The sequence below is a fragment of the Pocillopora damicornis genome, chromosome 3 (genome assembly GCF_964200805.1).
Source record: "Pocillopora damicornis chromosome 3, jaPocDami1.2, whole genome shotgun sequence".
Taxonomy (NCBI): Eukaryota; Metazoa; Cnidaria; class Anthozoa; order Scleractinia; family Pocilloporidae; genus Pocillopora; species Pocillopora damicornis.
Genome location: NC_142672.1, coordinates 1,989,336 through 2,007,457, shown reverse-complemented (window position 1 = coordinate 2,007,457; position 18,122 = coordinate 1,989,336). Strand labels below are relative to the sequence as shown.

At 37.5% G+C, this 18,122-nt stretch overlaps 3 protein-coding genes and 1 long non-coding RNA gene across 7 annotated transcripts in view; 2 read left to right on the top strand and 2 right to left on the bottom strand.

The window, feature by feature from the left end:
* The window catches only part of LOC113664661 (uncharacterized), a 1,478-nt gene extending 497 nt beyond the window's left edge, over window positions 1-981 (top strand). The window contains exon 1 of the mRNA XM_089202056.1: window positions 1-981. This exon is cut by the window's left edge and continues 497 nt beyond it. Within this exon, the coding sequence (XP_089058182.1) occupies window positions 1-504 (504 nt within the window). The 3' untranslated portion in view covers window positions 505-981.
* Window positions 982-1,012: 31 nt separating this feature from the next.
* LOC149047797 (uncharacterized) lies at window positions 1,013-4,231 on the top strand. The gene is made up of 2 exons (XR_016185329.1): window positions 1,013-1,623; window positions 3,618-4,231. It is a non-coding gene; the product is annotated as an uncharacterized LOC149047797 (long non-coding RNA).
* Window positions 4,232-5,269: 1,038 nt separating this feature from the next.
* LOC149047796 (microfibril-associated glycoprotein 4-like) lies at window positions 5,270-11,532 on the bottom strand. Of its 3 annotated transcripts, XM_089202045.1 has the most exons (7): window positions 10,988-11,532; window positions 9,889-9,965; window positions 9,232-9,321; window positions 8,443-8,699; window positions 8,103-8,220; window positions 7,495-7,878; window positions 5,270-6,517 (listed from the first exon to the last, which is right to left on the bottom strand). In XM_089202045.1, the coding sequence occupies exons 3-7, from the start codon at window positions 9,317-9,319 to the stop codon at window positions 6,249-6,251; spliced, it is 1,116 nt and encodes a 371-aa protein (XP_089058171.1). In that variant the 5' UTR covers window positions 9,320-9,321; window positions 9,889-9,965; window positions 10,988-11,532; the 3' UTR covers window positions 5,270-6,248. The 3 variants fall into 3 exon arrangements, with proteins under 3 accessions (XP_089058171.1, XP_089058173.1, XP_089058172.1); XM_089202047.1 differs by lacking the exon at window positions 9,889-9,965; XM_089202046.1 differs by lacking the exons at window positions 9,889-9,965; window positions 10,988-11,532 and having other exon boundaries at window positions 9,232-9,387.
* Window positions 11,533-13,379: 1,847 nt separating this feature from the next.
* On the bottom strand, window positions 13,380-17,378 carry LOC113665736 (microfibril-associated glycoprotein 4-like). 2 transcript variants are annotated; one of them, XM_089202041.1, is made up of 6 exons: window positions 16,962-17,378; window positions 15,952-16,041; window positions 15,169-15,425; window positions 14,918-15,035; window positions 14,226-14,609; window positions 13,380-13,877 (listed from the first exon to the last, which is right to left on the bottom strand). In XM_089202041.1, the coding sequence occupies exons 1-6, from the start codon at window positions 16,993-16,995 to the stop codon at window positions 13,618-13,620; spliced, it is 1,143 nt and encodes a 380-aa protein (XP_089058167.1). In that variant the 5' UTR covers window positions 16,996-17,378; the 3' UTR covers window positions 13,380-13,617. The 2 variants fall into 2 exon arrangements, with proteins under 2 accessions (XP_089058167.1, XP_089058168.1); XM_089202042.1 differs by having other exon boundaries at window positions 13,380-13,831.
* Window positions 17,379-18,122: the final 744 nt, after the last annotated feature.

Sequence of the window (18,122 nt, the reverse complement as noted above, 5' to 3'; positions counted from 1 at the left end):
GACGAGGTTGAGGAATATAGCTATCAATTTAATGTAAAAATAATTGGCCTGCCAGAGAAAAGCAGTGAAACCGCAGCTGAAACAAGCGCCCTGTGTGTAAAATTATTCCAGGAGATGGGGGCAGAAGTGTTTCTGTCGGACATTGACATTGCTCATCGCGTCCCCTCGAGGCAGCAAAATGGCGCTACGAAACCGGTCATCTGTAAATTTGTAAGACGCCTTGCAAAAGCAAGTGTTATGGAAACTCGACAAAGCGCCTCTCAAGTCAACCCATCAAATATTGGTCTGTCTGCTGATAGTGTTCTTGACAGAGTCAGAATCTTCGATCACCTCACCCCCAAAAAACAACACCTGTTGTTTGAAGCGAAGAGATTTAAAGAACAGAACCAATACCGCTTCTGCTGGGCCAAGAATTCCACGATTTATTTACGCAAGAGTGAGGGTTCCCGACCGATAAAGATAACGGACTTTGGTAGTCTACAGCGACTTGTCTCGGACACCTGACATTATCAGGTCGATAAGTATTTACTATCATCTACTTTAAATAGTTAGTTTTATTCATGGGTGCTAACGATCTAAACTCTCGCGATACTCTATCTTTATTCCGTGAGCTCCCATATTTTGGATTAAATGTAAACTTAGCTCATGGTCAATTTAATAATTGTTTACCTTCCCATTTACCGGCCAAAAAATACCTAGAAAAACTCTAGCATTTATGACCTTAATCTTTTCAAGCTAAACGCACTTGAAGACACCAATCCGAGTGATAGTATCTATAATCATCGTATCCATAGTCGATACTACTCCCCATATAGTTTCTACAAATTTAAAAGTGAACTTCCCAGTCGTGTCAGTGATTCGAGCTTCTCTCTTTTACATAATAATATCAGGAGTCTTAAGCGAAATCTTGAAAACTTTCAAGTTCATCTATTGGACGAGTTAAATTTCGAATTTAGCATTATAGGAGTCTCAGAAACTAAAATAATCATAATCAGTGGTAAAGAAATGGATTTTAATCCATGCATACCTGGATACGTTTTCGAATATGTGCCGACACCTCTAGCTTCTGGAGGTGTTGGCTTGTATATTAATGATTCCCTGAAATATACTGTCATTGAAAAAGTATCTGATGAAGCCTTCCAGTCACTTTGGATCGAAATTCAACTTCCACAGAAAAGTAACATCATTTGTGGTATCATATATAGACAACATAACTCTCCCAAACGTTTCCAAGAATATTTTGATGATAAACTTGAAAGACTAATTACCTCAAATAAATCAATATATATTATGGGCGACTTCAACATAAACCTCCTTCATGCCGAAACTTCCTGTTATGCTCAGGACTTCTTACTTTCTCTTCAAAGCTTTTCATTTATCCCAACTATTGACAAACCAACACGTGTTTTCAATAACTCAGTCACCCTAATTGATAATATTCTAACAAACAAAGTTGATGTTGAAATTACCAGTGGGAATATTATCTCTGACATAAGCGATTACTATTCACAATTCTGTATTTCTCACAATTTTATTCAGCGGCCAAAACGCGGAAAGCAAAAACGCAGAGACTTTTCTGGTTATTCCAGGAGCAAGTTCAACTCTGAACTCTCTGATGCTTTGGTAAGCCAAACTAACTTTCGCGATCAGTTTGATGTCGATACAGCTTTTTCTTACTATTACAATACACTATTGGCACTCGTTGACAAACATGCTCCTTTAAAGACTGTTTCGAATCGCAAGCTTAAGCAGTTCTCTAAACCATGGATAACTAGTGGCCTTAGAAAATCCATCAAAATAAAAAATTCTCTCCTCCAATCGGGTGATCTTGTAAATTATGAAATATACAGAAATAAAATTTCTAGTCTTACTCGACTGAGTAAAAAGAATTATTATCATGCGTTCTTTGCTGAAAATTTAAACAATATGAAAAACACCTGGAATGGAATAAATAGGCTAATTAACGACAAAAAGAATAGAAAACAAGTCATTTCTTCCCTTAAACGTCCTGATGATAAAAGCTTAACTAATGATCCTCTTGAGACATCTTCAATAACTACTTTTCTTCGGTCGGTAAAAACCTAGCTTCGCGCGTACCTCGTTCGTCTCGCTTTTTTACCGAATACTTGTCTCCCAATTATAATCCACGCTCTTTCTTCTTTGATCCAGTTACGCCAGAGGAAATTGAGCGTGAGATACTTTTGATCCCTAAAAATAAAACCTACGGTCTCTACTCTTGTCCGATTCGTATTTTAACTGACGCAAGATGCGTTATCTTGGGCCCTCTCTCCATCATCATAAACATATCTGTGCAAAAGGGCATCTTTCCATCCAAACTGAAAAAAGCGAAAGTTGTTCCTGTGTACAAAAATGACGATGAGACTGAGCCTGGTAATTATCGTCCGATATCATTACTGTCTATTTTCAATCGGATATTTGAAAAATTAATGTACCACCGCCTCAAATCCTATCTTGGTAAAAACGATATTCTATTTAAGTCACAGTATGGCTTCCGCGAAAACCATTCCACGCAACATGCCATTATTGATATCGTTAATGTCATACAAAACAATATGGACCAAAAGCTTTTCACTTGCGGGATCTTTTTAGACTTAAAAAAGGCCTTTGATACCGTCGACCATTTAATCTTGCTCCAAAAACTTAATCATTATGGCATCAGAGGAATTATCAATGCTTGGTTTGCCTCGTACCTTCTCGGTCGTTCACAAGTAACTGAAGTGGGTTTTAACTTATCTACCGAATGTATGATCTCATGTGGTGTCCCACAGGGGTCTGTCCTTGGTCCTCTGTTATTCTTAATCTATATTAACGATATTCACAACTCTTCAGCGAAATTGTCATTCTATCTCTTTGCTGATGACACGAGCCTGTTGTATGCTGACTCTAATTTGAAATCTCTTGAAAAAACCGTCAATAGCGAACTGCTCAAAGTCTCTGACTGGCTCAATGCAAATAAGTTAACGCTCAATGCTAAAAAGTCAAACTATGTTATCTTTCGTCCATATCAACGTAAGTTGAACTACTCGATTAACATTGAAATGATCGATAACTGTACTCAAATTCCTACCACGCTTCAGTGCGAAGACCATGTTAAATATCTTGGCGTCCTATTGGACAGCAACTTAAGCTGGAAATTTCAAATAAATAATGTTGCATTAAAAATAAGCAGAACTGTTGGCGTTGTTGCCCGTCTTAGGCACTTCGTCCCACGTACAACCCTTTTAAATATTTATCAATCATTGATCTTGCCTCATCTGACATATGGTTTGGCGGCTTGGGGTCAAGCTGCCAAAACCCATTTAAAAAAAAATCCTCGTGCTTCAAAAACGAGCCCTTCGTTTGATGTACTTTTCTGAACCTAGAGCCCATGCTGTGCCTTTATTTATTTCCTCGAAAATTCTACCCCTACAAATGTTATATGTTGAAAATGTATCTTCTATAATGTTTGACGTTTGCTGCATGAATGCTCCGTCTAACATCTGTGATTTCTTCACTAAAGCTAATTCAAAGCACAGGCATGAGACCAGGTTTTCTTCGTCTGGAAATTATTATGTTCAAACTTCAAGACTGAATCTAAATCAAGATTCTTTTTCCAGGTTTGGAGCTAAACTTTGGAACGCAATTCCTAACGAATTTCGTCAACTCTCCAAAGGAGCTTTTAAGAAAAATTTTCATGACTTTTTGCTCTCGATAATGGAAGCAGAGGACGATTATGTTGAAGCGCCCATTCTCCTACAAAAAATGGCAAATTCTGCATCCTCGACTCAATGTATATAATTGATAGTTCTGTTAGTAGCAAATTTGATTGTAATATCATTCTGTAAGACTATATATTTTGTAACTTTAGCTTGTTTTTTTTTTTTTTTCAGTAGTTCTTATTTATCCAGATAGTTTATTTAGTTGCTTTACAATTATTATATTATCTGTTATGACTGCTGTAACCTTTCCTCTCCGCCTGCCTCGTCTAGCTTTTGCTATTTGCGGGTGGAGATGGCAAAATGATTTGCATGAAATAAAGTATAGTGTGTATTGTTGTCATTCGCTCTGACAACAGGCATCAGAACCTGTTACTTGACGCGAACAATCAACTGCTTCAATGAATATCACCAGAACATTAGGGACTAAACGTATTACCAATGATGTAGTCGCACAGGTAGTCGCATGATTTCGAAACAATTTGAAAAGCACTTAGCCTTAAAATTTTACCTTCTCTTGCTTATTCCAACTTTCACGAGGTAAATCCTGCTCATTGCGTGCAAAATAGATGTAAGGAATACAAAGGGTATTTGAAATCGCAAAATTATCCAGCGGAGCTCGTTGATAAACAGTTCGACAAAGCTCTTAGTTTACCAAGAGCCGAACTGTTGAGGAAAAAGGTCAAGCCAGCTAAGAAAGTTTTTCCATTGGTGCTCGACTACAATCCAATTTTGCTTGATGGGGAGCTTGTTAATCCGGAGTAAACACTACCAATTAAGTTAGATTCTTTTTTCTCTTTAATTTTTGTCACTTATTTGTATTCGCATGTCACCTATAGTTCTTTATTTGCCTCTCATTGTTTAACCCTTCTCAGTTTGTAATTAAACCTTCGTTGTATTACGTAACTTCAATCTTAAAATTTCTGTTTTGTATATAAGTCGCAATCATTGCAAATAGCTTTTTAGTTTTTAATTTTAACCTGAAGAAGGCTGAACAGCCGAAACGTTGTGCATTAAACTCGTCCAGGACAGTCAAGAGTTGGCCTCTTCGTTACGTCCGTATAGTACACTTAACCACAAATTCACGTCGAGACATTGTATCCTGTGGATCCTCTTACTGGGAGTTCATCGTTAGGTATACCAATTCTACGCTGCTTATATATATATACACATATATATAAATGTGGGGGTAGAGTCTACCTTGGCATAAAGTGCTCAATGCTGTGGTAGCAGAGCTGAGTATATATAAGTGAAAGAATCAAAAAGGACGCATCGATTCTCTGTTACTCTGAGTTTCGCGCCTAAGCGCTTGTCAGACAGAGCCTGTTTCCCCTATTGCCTAGTATCTTCAAAAGTTGGCTTGTTATGACTTGTTTACGAGAGAGGTTTAATTAATTTTGTTATGGTTATAATGAAAGTTCTGCTTTCTTAAAAGATTGTTTTCTGTCCATTGATTTGTTTCTTTTGCTGCAGTTCGCATTTTTACGCCGCAGGAGGTTTCATTATTTTAAGAGGTTTCTTCCCCATCAAGAAAAACTTCTGAACAGACGACATTGAATGCTTAACTTTTGTGTCATTGTTATTTCATTATATTCTCACCTACTCATCCTTACATTTGGTATTTCTACAAACTTAGTTCGTAACATAATCAGCTGATTAGCCATATCTACAAAATGGACCTTGGGCGTGACGATGTGTTCTTATGTTTAAGAGTGCAATATGTTATTAATAACAGTGTAAGGTATTTACTTTAACAACAGCTAAGAAAATACAAATAAAAGCAAAATATGAAGCATTTTAGAATCATCAACATTACGTTATCGCATTCCAGTGCAACTTGAAATATTTGTTTTTCTGATAGCGTTCTTTAGGGTCAAAACATTGGTTAATTGTTTTGGGTTTCGTTATAGAAATCAAAGGTATCTAAAACTAAATTAGCGACTGGGTTTAGTCTTCCGATTAACTTTGAAAAAATAAAGACTGTGTGATCACTTTGTGTTCCGTTAAGTGAAAATACGAGTCAAAACCTATATATAAAGAAGGAGCATAGAGTCGTGATGGCTATAATGATACAAGCCACTGAGATTCGAGGATAGCTCTTGTAAACACCAACCACCCACCTAAAATTTTATGGAGACAGGGTCTTTTCAGCCGCTGCCCCCAGGCTACAGAATGTCTCACCCATAAATCTTATATTGAGTCCATCAGTTTCTGTTTTTGAGAAACGATTAAAGACGTATTTTTCCTGAGCTACTTATTATTATGATTATTAGTATTATTATTATTATTATTATTATTATTATTATTATTATTATCGGTTAACTGGCCGATTCTACGGAATCATTTACTCCTATTTTGAAAAACGCACACAAAGAAGCAAGAAAAACCCTAAACAAGCTCGAACATTGCGACTAACCTTTCGCTAAGCTTCAATTTAATAGTGATTTTTAAATGCTGAATGGACTCGATCGAGGAACTGGCTTTTTTTGTTAAGTTGAAACTGTATCATTGTTGTGCCACGAACATGACAGTTCAGAAATTCGCTGGTCTCATTTTCATCTCGGTTCTCTTGAGGGAGTAATAATGTCCTTTCCAATGACGCCAGTTCACTCCATCAGCAAAGGAGGAGTGATTTCCACGACGATACAAGCCATTGAGATTTGATTGGTGACACCTCGTGTACCACCAGGCTCCCTTGAACTTAATGGCGCAGTTAATGTTGGTTTCAGAAATGTCGTTATCTTGATCTCTAGTGGTAAATGGCATATTGCGATGCACAGCAAGAGAGTCACCAGAATTTCCTGACAAAAAGAGCCGAACTATGAGTATTACGTTTGACCAACAATCAGCCGACTTCAACATGTTTGAAATGACATACAAGTATCACAGTGTATCTTCAGAGGACTTCAGATCGCTCAAATTCCCATGAAAGAAGATGCAGCACTCGGAATCTGGATGATATGCACACGATTGAGGTATATGTTTGTAGTTACGTTGATCAATTTTTTTTTAAAAGATGACAAGCAGAGACGAGATTTCTCTTCGGGATATTGCTCATAAGATGACATTCTTTCAAAGCTTTACATGTTTCATTTTTCTGAAACATTTGTTGTCGAGAACATTCGATGTAAACATCGCCAAATTATGCAATATCTGATTTTTGAGCTTCGTTCGCGAATTGCTCCTATGGAAAGTAGAGGCAGGCCCGCAGAGATTTTAGCATTTTTAAAAACTAGAATGTTATAACCAGCTTTGTGGTTAGTTTCAGTTCCAGAATCGGTGTACTTTTGGAGAAATTCAGATAAACGTTTCCCTGTTCTACCCGACAACAAAGATGACCGGAACTGTACCGAAATGAGTAATCTGTTAGTGTGTTCAACTTCACTCCCAGGGAAAGTTGACTGTATCAATGTGAAGATGAATGATGTTACTTTGTATGGAAGAAGTGCCAATTTGTAATGTTGTATTTAGCTTGAGATAGAGAAATAAACATTTCACTCTTTTTTTGCGACGTTTTTGTATGAAAATGAGGCCCCAGGCCTCGAACAAGCAGCCGTTGTTACCATGGCAACAAGAGCGCTGCGCCCTTTAAAAAGAGCATTTTTGTGCATCCTCCCTGAGTACCTAACTGCATGCAAAATTTGAAGGGGGGTTGAAAATTTTCATTTCCCAAGATGTTTAAATAGTTTAAACATATTTACGTTACTAAGCACTCTCCTCCCCCCTACTCCCCTTTCTTAGAATGACTAGAGTAGAAGAGACGAAATGACAGTTCTACCTGAATAAGAACCAAGAATCAGCTTGTACTTGTCATTCTCACTCATAACACCAAACAAGTTATACTCAGCATAAGCTGTGTTCCCTTCAAAGTCTTCCAAGTCAACACGCAGCACGTTTTTATCATCTGAGGTCAGACGGTGAATCTTGTCCAGTCCGAGCCAAAACTCACCACACAGGTCACCAAAGCCACATTTGTAGTCGTTCCAGTAGCGGTAGAAATCAACTGAGCCGTCCATTCTCTTCTGGAACACAGTCCATCCTCCACCCTCAGTTGTTTGGTCACAGAATACATCAAAGGCATGTAAGTTATCAGGTTTTATGGTGTACATACCATCTCTTATTTCCCCAGCTTTGTAAATGTCAGCACAATCTTTTTTCAGGCCTATGAATAAATGAGAAAATTGAAGAATTCGACGCCGCGCACACCAGGTACTCGTACAAGGAATAAAATTTCAATCATTTCTAAATACTCTACAATGATCGATTTAAGAATGAGTTTAAATCTACTTCTGTCACCAGATTCTAAAAACAGTTAGTAAATTACCCGAATTCCAGTGGTTCATTTAACCCAAGAGGATTAGTGAACGAAAACGCTATTTATGCTACCTTGCAACTGGCAGTTTTCTCCACTGAATCCATGACGACAAACACAACGAAAACCTTTACTGGTGAATCCAGCTTGACAGGTGCCATTGTTCAAACATGAACTGCTACTGCAGGGATTCTGTTGGTAAAAACAAAGTAAAGTTCGTGAAACTTTTCCTTACATCAAAAATAAAATCACTTTAGCGCCAAAAAATAAACAACCTCCTCTGATCAACAACAAAATAAAGCTCTTGTTGCTTTCCCCTCAGACAGGAATCAAGAATAAGATCACTTTAACCTGAAATGAAAAGAAATCATGTGTCTGACTCCCCTCAGGTTGGTAAAAATGCGAAATTTTTACCTCGATTGCAAGATATATGAAGCCTGGTTTATTCACAAGAAGAAATGGAGCATGGTTTTCCTCGGTGGCGTTGTTCAACTCGCATTTTTGGTTTCCTCCTTCTACAGGTCCAACATTAATGGACACGCAATCAGGCTCCATATAACACATAACTCTGCAGCTTCCCTCATTGGGCACTTCTGCACTCCAGATCACACGATCCTTCATGGCCATGTTTCGTATTGGGTCCCTAAATATAATGTTTCGACAATCGTCGCCTGGGGAAAGCAAAACGAATAGGATTACATACTCGTCCATGCAGGTTATCGCTTACTCGTAAAAATTTCTGATTGTCAATTAGTAGAGAAACACATTAAAGCACGCTATTTTGCCAACTTACCGCACGAAAACCTTTATTAAAGAGTTTTCTCTGAAGGATATTTTCATCTTTTTATACTTCAATTCTAACAGGAGGTTTTATTTATTCAGCGTAAAGGATTATGTTACGGAAAATATCCGAAAAATAATAATTTCCATGGCATTAATTCACACAATACAATATCTTTGACTCGTTTGTTTCAATTTATAAATATGCGCATCTTTTAGGGCTTTTTTCAAATACGGTGAAGGAAAACCGTATCCAATAATCTCCGTATATGTGCCTAAAAGGAGACATTTTGAGTTAGAAAATAAGTATTTGCTTAAAGATTGTTTGCATTGTTCGACGGTGGCCTAGTTCTTCTAATGGATTCGAGGGAGCAGCGCCAGAAAAATGAAACGCAAATTTAATAATAGCGTAGTTATACTCACCAGTGCAACAAAAACACGGTGGGAGGGTTATTCCAAGAAAAATAAAGATATTGCCAATGATAGCTTCAAGGAAAGACTTCAACTGCATTGCTATAAATTATAAATTAACTCCAAGGTAAGAATCATGATCGTGACCATTGAAAGTCGTCTCAAATTATGAAACTTCCTGTTTTTCTATCGATTGAAATGCTAATATAATATAATGCTGAAAGGTCATGCAATTGTTCAGCTATTTCTCCTCAAAGGAACTCTTCGTAATCACGAAATTTCGATAACAAATACTTTGTTTTAGTTGTATTATTGAAAGTATCGACGCCATTCTGCTGATGGGTTTTTTCATTTCCTCTCTTTGGAAAGGTAATCATTATGGGAATTTCTCCTTAGTAAATAAAAATTCATTCATTCAAGGCACAAAAAGAGGAACATCAGCATACAATGAGCCACTTACATAATTTTTGTTTTCTATGCTTCAATGAGCCATTATATTTCATAAAGCATCGGTAGAGACGAAAACAGAACACATCACGCTAATGACTGGAGTTTAAACGTGAATGGTATTTAGCTTAAACGTATTTGTCTTTTAACTTACTGCAACAGATTCAAGTGCAATTTATTTGTGTTAAATATCCATAAGTTGCTCACAAATATTTTTCTTACCTTCTGACTGATAAAACGTTTGTCGTACTCGATACTGTGTTCGGATGTGTCAGGAGTGACAATCGTGTTTTGTTACCCTATAGAGAAGTGTTTAAAGTGCTGTAACTATGGTTACAAAACAGAACGGTTTAATGAGTGGTGAACATAAACGCCTCAGGCCTTCTTCCTGTTCAGCTGTTCTACTTATATTTAGTCATCGAACCATTGCTTTTTTGTTAACTCTGGGTGGTTGGTTTTCTCTAAGTAACATCGGACAAGTATAATAGTCAATGAAATACCTCTATAAAAGACCAGGAGGATTTTTGAAAAAGTCAGCGAGTCTAACTCTTACACAAAGCTTGAAATTATGAAATATGGTCAGTAACTGTAGGAACCCAAACAAGCGCGGCAGTCTCGAGCGAAATGTTATTCAAACCTATATCGTTGTAATCCACCCATTCATTTTCGCGTCGTTTTAATGGCCACTTTACATGACGTGATGCAAAATCACCAGACGATTACCACGCTATAAACCCGGTCTGCTCTCAGATTATTTCCGACGAAAAGAAACAAGGCTCGTGGAAGAGAGCCAGCTCAATTATCTTACACTCTTTTTGTAGAGTGTAGTAAAATATTAAAAGGCTGGTCGCACCTACGCATCCGCATCAGACAAGCACTTGTTTTTTAAGAGTGGTTTCGGATCATATGAAAATTAATAACAGGGTACGTTATAAAATAAATAGACCCCCTTTCTGGCTTGATGGTATTTCGGCTGATAATGTCTTTGGCTGAAAAATTGTCCACAAAAACTGCACATTTTCCCTCGAGGCTTTGCTTCTCGGCCAAATTTTGGACATTATCAGTTGATATATCAGCCTCCCGAGTCTCAAGAAAAATGTTAAACCCGGACAGTTACCACGCTATAACCCTGGTATTTCCGTTGCAAAGAAATATAGCTAGTGGAAGAGAGCCAGCTTAATTATCTTACACAGAAGAAAACAAATTCTATGTGTATAGTCCAGTTAAATATTAGAAACTTGGTCGCAACTATGCTCAGAGCGAGCGATCTCGCGCGATATAAAAAAAATGAATAATCTATACAAATAAATTTGTAACTTACCGTCCGTACGTTATAAATTAAAGTTTGTCCTCAAAACTTCACATTTTCCCTCGAGGCTCTACTTCTCGGCCAAGCATCCCTAATTTTGGACAATATCTCAGCCGTGGGCATTATCAGCCGATTTACCAGCCGCCCGAAGGGGTTTATTTAGTAATTAGTTGTATTTCAAAACAAGCCAAATGTCAGAGCCGTCGGAAAAATCTTCAAACGATTACAATTACATGAAATCGGCTGTCAAAGGATATGGTCATTGTTCCAAACATTTATACCACCAAAATACAGTATATGGGATCTTTTTTTTAATCAGATTAAAGGTCTTAAGTACTCCAGAAAATATCGGTGGCTAAAAGTAGTGTCGTGCCATCATGAATAAAACTATTTGAAGTACTGTAACCATGGTTACAAAACAGGAAACGTTGAATAAGAGATGAACAGAAGCGCTTTAGTTTTTCTTCCTAATCGGTCGTTCAAATTGCTGATATTCATCAGCTCATGGTTTTGGTCTTTTATGCTTTTGATAGTTCAGTAGAGGGTTTTTGAAAAATGCCAGAAAGTCAAACTCTATGAAAAAGCCACAAATGATTAGATGTGGATGATAATTGTTGGAACACAAACGCAGTAGAAACTAGTGTCAAGTTTGACAATAGAAAACAGTAATATTTCTAGTTTAATATCGTGTTTGCTTAATTTTACAATTATTTCCTTTTATAATTGGTGGCTTATGAAGTTCGTTTAATGCGGGTTTCGAGGGAACGTCGCCAGAAAAATCGAACACGAACATAGAAAAAAGAATTAAATGGCGAATCATAAGCACTAGTGCGAAAAAAACATAGTGGGGGAATAGTTTCTGAAAAAAATTTAGAGATTCCCATTGACAGCTTCAAGGAAAAGCTTGAACTGTGTCGCCATAATTGAAAACTATGAATTGATCGTGATCACATTGATAAAAAAAACTGGTCTCCATAATAGCTGAAATACCTTTTCCCTCTCAAATTCAGTGCCAGGTAGGTCTTCGGCATTTATGTTTGAGCTTAGTCCTAATTATCGTGGTACTCAGTCGCAAGCGAGTAATTCCCTCTGTTATGTTATTGGTAGCATTGACGCCGTCCTGCTAATAGGTTTATTTCATTCCTTGAAGAATGTGGTGGAATCAGGTGGAATTTCTCCATATTAAAGTTTTATCTTTCCAGATGAGTTACTCGCACAGACAAATTTAGTGGAAAAAATGGATCATTTTAATAGAATTCGTCTGCACTGGAGCACATGAAATTTTTTAATCTACTCTATTAATTTTATTGTCAAAAAACCAGGTGTGTAAGTGCTGTAGCTATGACTACAGAAGAAAACCGCCGCTTTATAAGCGATGAACACAAACGCCACCGCCCTTCTTGCTGTTTGCAGCTGTTCAAATTTAGGGAAGTTTTCCAGCTCGCAAGTTTTCTCTTTTTTATGCGCTAGACTAGTTTTAACTTTGTGATCTAATAATTTGAAGTCATTGAATTACTGTCGCGCAAGAGGCCTTTGAAAAATGTGGAAAGTCAAGTTGATTTTTTTTCTGTTCGAAAAAACTCGTTTGGACATTTTGTATCTTAACGAAGTAATGTAGCATAATGCACTTTATGAGCCCTTTTCCTACGAAAGTGACGTTTAATATTCATGAATAACAGTGAGATACGTAATCGTAGGTAATCATGCAATAAGTATAGGAAATCGTATGAACGCGAGTGCATTTCGTGATTTATGGGCACGAGTGATGTTTTGAAAGTTCTCAAAATTGCACGAGCCGTAGGCGAGTGCAATTTGAGAACTTTCAAAACATCACGAGTGACCATAAATCACGAAATGCACGAGCAGGTTCATACGATTTTTTATTTATTAAATTCTCGACAAAATTACTCCAACATTTTATCGAGTTGTTCGTGCTCGTATTCTTCCATTTTTGGGTTTACTTTTCGTCGAGTCGCCCATGTTTGCCAGACATTTAACCAGGTCTGTGTAGCTTTCAACGTGTTTTTGTTTTTCGCATTTTCTTTAAGTTGCTCAACGATGTTTTGGTTTGACAAAGCAAACCGGCTGTCAGCCATTTTTGTTTATAATTTGGTGTTCAAATTTGGCGCTTCCCCGGTGTTTCCATGGCAACTTCTCCGTATTGCACTCTATAACCTCTATTGCACTCTATAACCTATTTATGCATTCATCATTGACCAATCAGAAACGCGATATTTTGTTGAGTATATAATAAGCGGAAATTACAGAACATTGACTGCAAATGCAGGGAATTTTATTAGGGGGGAATAGGCACAACCAAGAACCCTCGATCCCCCCTCCCCCCTTCTCCACCAAAATAATGACGGGTCACTTACTCTTCATAAAGTCTCTTTGAAAGAATAACACCTGTGTACTAAATTGTTTAATGTTTCGAGAAGCTGGTGATAATATCAGACAAACCTTCTACGTTTTTTAAAACGAAACAAAAAGGAAAACAATATGTACAACATTAGAAAGTTCAACTAACGTTCACTAAACCGGCAAACCCATCAATGTTTTTTTTAGCACTGAACAGACTTGATCAAATCACTCGTTTTTGCTAAGTAGGTTCTTAATAAAAATTATGACATAAATATGACAGTTCAGAAATCCACTGGTCTTATTTTCATCTCGGTTCTCTTGAGGGAGTAATGATAACCTTTCCAGCCTTTCCAGTTCACACCATCAGCATAGGAGGAGTGATTGCCACGAAGATACAAGCCATTGAGATTTGACGCATGGCACGCGCTGTACCACCAGGCTCCTTTGAATACAATGGCGCAGTTGCGTTTTGTGTCATGATCATTATCGCGATCTCTAGTGGTGAATGGCCGATCATGGGAGAGAGAGGAGTTAGCGTTTCCTAAAAAAAATTTGAATTAACGGTAATAAAAAGTAAATAAAATAGAAATTTACATTATTCTTATCAAACGTCCCTGTGAAATGAAAACGCTAGCTTGATATTGCTAATAGATCAATTATGATCAGACTTGAATTGTTCCGTCGGGCTAACAGGACAAGATCCATCGGCAAGCACTTTCAGATTTAATCAACGTCTGGTCTGCACTGTCTAAGATTATTGCATTTCGATGGGCTTAGCTTATCATTTTTTTTCATCTTTGGAAACTGTTGCTGTAAAAGAATTTAAGCTTCTTTACTTCAATTTACGCTCTCCTCCCCCGTAATAATAAAAAGGAATATACCGTTATACCTGAATAGGAGCCGCGAATCAGCCTGTACTTGTCATTCTCACCCTTTACATGAAACGTGTCATACTCGGCATAAGCTGTGTTTCTTTCAAAGTCTTCCAAATCCACACGCAGCATGTTGTTATCATTTGAGGTCAGGCGGTGAATCTTGTCCAATCCCAACCAAAATTCACTTTTCAGGTCACCAAAACCACATTTGTAGTCGTTCCAGTAGCGGTAGAAATCAACCGAGCCGTTCAGTCTCTTCTGGAACACAGTCCATCCTCCACCGTCCGTTGTCTGGTCACAGAATACATCAAAGGCAGGCAAATTATCAGGTTTAATGGTATACACGCCGTCAGTAGGTTTAGCCGCGGATTCGTAGATTTCTGCGCAGTTTCTTTTGACTGAAGATCATTAAAAACAAAAAACAAAGTAAAACGCCCACTTTAAATTGTTTGGATGTTGACGCTTTTCGTTTGCTTTCCTGACTATTGCTGTGGCTGATAAAACTTGTTTCTGAACATTGACAAATACCATTTCTTTTTCCTTAATATCTACCAACTATATTCATTTAAAGTTACAGAAATAGACTTTTCCTTTTTAGCTTTATCTCAGTGGTTAATGTTTTGTTCTTGAAGTTAAATAAGTTATTTAAGTTAAATACTCCTCGCGTATTACATGAGACACCGCCCATACAATGCAGCCATATCACCTTCAACTTGGCAGGTTTCTCCAGAAAACCTTTCCCGACAAACACAACGAAAACCTTTATTGGTGAATCCAGCTTGACAGGTGCCCTTGTTTAAGCATGGGCTGCTACTACATGGATTCTGTTGACAAAACAAAGTAAACTTTTGTGCAGATCTTCCTTATTTCAAGAATAAGATCACTTTACCCTTAGAAAAAGAAACAATCTCTTCTGTATCTGACTCCCTTTAGTTTCGTAAGAATGTGGGCTATTACCTCGATTGCAAGATATGTGTAACCCGGATTTTTCACGAGAAGAAATGGAGCATGGTTTTCCTCCGTGGCGTCATTCAACTCGCATTTTTGGTTTCCTACTGCAACAGGTCCAATATTGATGGACACACAATTAGGCTCCATATAACACATTACTCGGCAACTTCCTTCGTTGGGCACCTCTACACTTTTGATTGCGTGATTTTTCATGGCCATATTCGGTATTGGGTCCTTGAATATAATGTGTCGACAATCGTCGTCTGTGGTAGGCAAAACAAATATATCGCTTAGTTTCCACTCACTTATGGTAGTTTCTTATTTTCATTATTGAAACATTAAACCACTTTATTTTAAAATTTTATTGCGTGAGAACCCTGACAAATTTTCCTTACGGGTGATCATATCTCTTGAAAATTCAACTTAACAGGGAGGCTTTCATTACCAAAAATTAATCTTGGATTGTGAATCGATCAGCGGAAAGAAAAAAACATCAGGAATTATTTTCATAGCGTTCATTACCATACCACGATATCTGTGAACCGATTTTTTTTAGTTCGTCATTTTGATCATGAGCCATTGATGCGCATGTGGTGAGGTATTTTTCAAATTTGACTTTTTTTGTATCTTCTATTCCATAAAAGAAGACATGATAGTTGAATAAAGATTGTCTGCTTAAACATTATTTGCTCTGATAAGCAGGTAGCTTATGTAGTTCGTGAAATGGTTTTGAGGAAACGACGCCAGAAAGATGAAACACAAGAAATTTAAAAAGGGATTTATACTCACCAGTGCAACAGAAACATGGCGGGAGAGTAATTCCTTGGAAGATATATAGAATACCAATAATCGGTTTAAATGGTAACTTGAACTGCATCGCTGTAAATTAAATTAATTTAAGGTAGAAAAATATGATAGTAAGCGTCCCAAAATATAAATCTTCCTGTGAATTTGAATGTTGACAAATGTTAGGCAGGTGTTCGGTATTTATTTGCCAGCCTTGTCTACATAAAGAGACTCTTCATTATCACAAAAATTCGAAGACAAATACTTCGTTCAATTTTGTTGCCATTAAGCTAAGAGCAAGAAACAAATTTTTACAGACTTGCCGCCGGCAAAGATGTCAGATCACTTCAGAAATACAAACTTTCAATAATTTATCCTTTCTACATGCGGCAATTAAGTTGAGATCGAGGAACAAATATTTTGCAGACTTATTGCCGCCAAAGATGTCAGATCACTTCTTAAATACAAACTTTTGAGAGAGTGTCTCTGTAAGAGCGGTCCGGTCGATTTTGCTTGAGACACGGATTTCGCTCGTTTCTCGTGTGTTGTAAGACATTCATGTATCTATACTAAAACCACAATCAGTTTGATCGGATCTCTTTATTTTTCAGAGTTTTACGGAAATTAAATTTCACTCGAGCGAAGGCTTGTCGTGACACTTTTCAAGACTTTAATTTCATACAACTTTGGAGGACAATTTACAAAAAACTACGGAACTCAGCAAAAAAAAATACCACAGGCATGTATATTAACTCTATCTTATCTATCGAGGCGACTTTCGTAAACATCATGTGTCAATCAAGGAAACAGGAAGATTCGAATGACACCTTATCGGTTCGCCTAAATCACACACGCCAAAACCGATCAAATTCAAGGTAAATTTTTGAAAAAGTGAGGCGTTCTTAACTGATCCAACTAACATAGCTAGGAAGTAGGTGCCACAGAAAAGGTAACTACAGAGAAAAACTTTGCGGCCCGACCTTTACGAGAACTTTATAACTCCGTGAACTTACCTAATTTTCGGCAATCTCCAAGTTTGGCCGCCATTTTGAGGGACTTGTCAACATGAAGCGTAACCGATATAAATCAAGCAGGTAGATCTAAAACCGTCAGAAATACATACGAAAGCAATTCACATGAACTTTACTTTTAATTCAAGCGGCAAAATTTGAAATTGTTCGTTAAACTTTCAATCCCCATGCGACCATTTCTTTCAACAATTCAAACACTACAACTAGAGTTCGAATTCCCCTCGTCGATTCCACCGCAAGAAATAACCTGTGCCACCCAAGCTTCGACTCGAATGTGAAGTACGAATCAAGTAACATAACTGCTCCATCTTCGCGGCAATATCATGCTGATATTTTGATTTTCCGATCGACAAGAACGGTGATCAGGAATCGATCGGTTTGTTTACCTCATAAACGTGACCGCCGACCAGCCGCTAAGTAAAAACAGCATAGCGCGGGTGGGGTGGGTGGCGGGCTTATTGTCATAAGATATTCGAATACATGCTCAAAAAGCTCTAGGACTATCAGTCTAAACAGTGAAGGCATGCTTCGTGGTACAGACAACTTTTATTTTATTCTCATAACTTTCTCCTTTAAATTAGAACTGGTATTAATTAATAGAGTTATCAATATATTTTTAACCGGGCACCCATATAACCTTTTTGCTTGTCATCAGTAGTATAAAATAAGGTGTCTTTTACACCAGAACCTTTTATTTATGCCCCATTGCACGGAATGAACACTATACTTAGAATGTTTTTTCTAAGTAATTTTTTCTGTTCCCAAGAATGTATGCAAAGTGATAGAGATTTGATTCATTCCGCTGACACGTTCTTTTAAGTTATGGCGCGTGCAGGTTTTTTCTATCAAAAGTCGCGCATGCAACACACCGGAATTGAAAATTCCTCGTAAAATCGCACGAACCTTAGAATGAGTGTAGGCAACTTTGACTTCTGGCGAGATTAAGTGGATTGTTCAAAGGACCCCTGAATATTTTTTTCAGGACTATAACTGAGATTTGTTAATAACTATGATAATCGTCATCATTAGCGGACGGTGCTTTTTGCCCATCGTTGTCATCATTATCGTTATCACGCCGGGAGAAGTATAAAGCCGGCATGTCGCCTTATCAAGCTACACAGAAAATTGTTCTCTCATTTGCTC

What these genes read in the sequence shown, in the direction of transcription:
- LOC149047796 (XM_089202045.1), bottom strand. Translation starts at nt 9,319, where the DNA reads ATGCAGTTGAAGTCTTTCCTTGAAGCTATCATTGGCAATATCTTTATT. An exon ending in ACCGTGTTTTTGTTGCACTG is followed by an intron (nt 8,700 to 9,231) that starts GTGAGTATAACT and finishes TGCTTTCCCCAG; the next exon opens with GCGACGATTGTCGAAACATT. An exon ending in AGAAAACTGCCAGTTGCAAG is followed by an intron (nt 7,879 to 8,102) that starts GTAGCATAAATA and finishes ATTTATTCATAG; the next exon opens with GCCTGAAAAAAGATTGTGCT.
- LOC113665736 (XM_089202041.1), bottom strand. Translation starts at nt 16,995, where the DNA reads ATGGCGGCCAAACTTGGAGATTGCCGAAAATTAG. An exon ending in AGAAACCTGCCAAGTTGAAG is followed by an intron (nt 14,610 to 14,917) that starts GTGATATGGCTG and finishes AATGATCTTCAG; the next exon opens with TCAAAAGAAACTGCGCAGAA. An exon ending in GATTCGCGGCTCCTATTCAG is followed by an intron (nt 13,878 to 14,225) that starts GTATAACGGTAT and finishes AATTTTTTTTAG; the next exon opens with GAAACGCTAACTCCTCTCTC.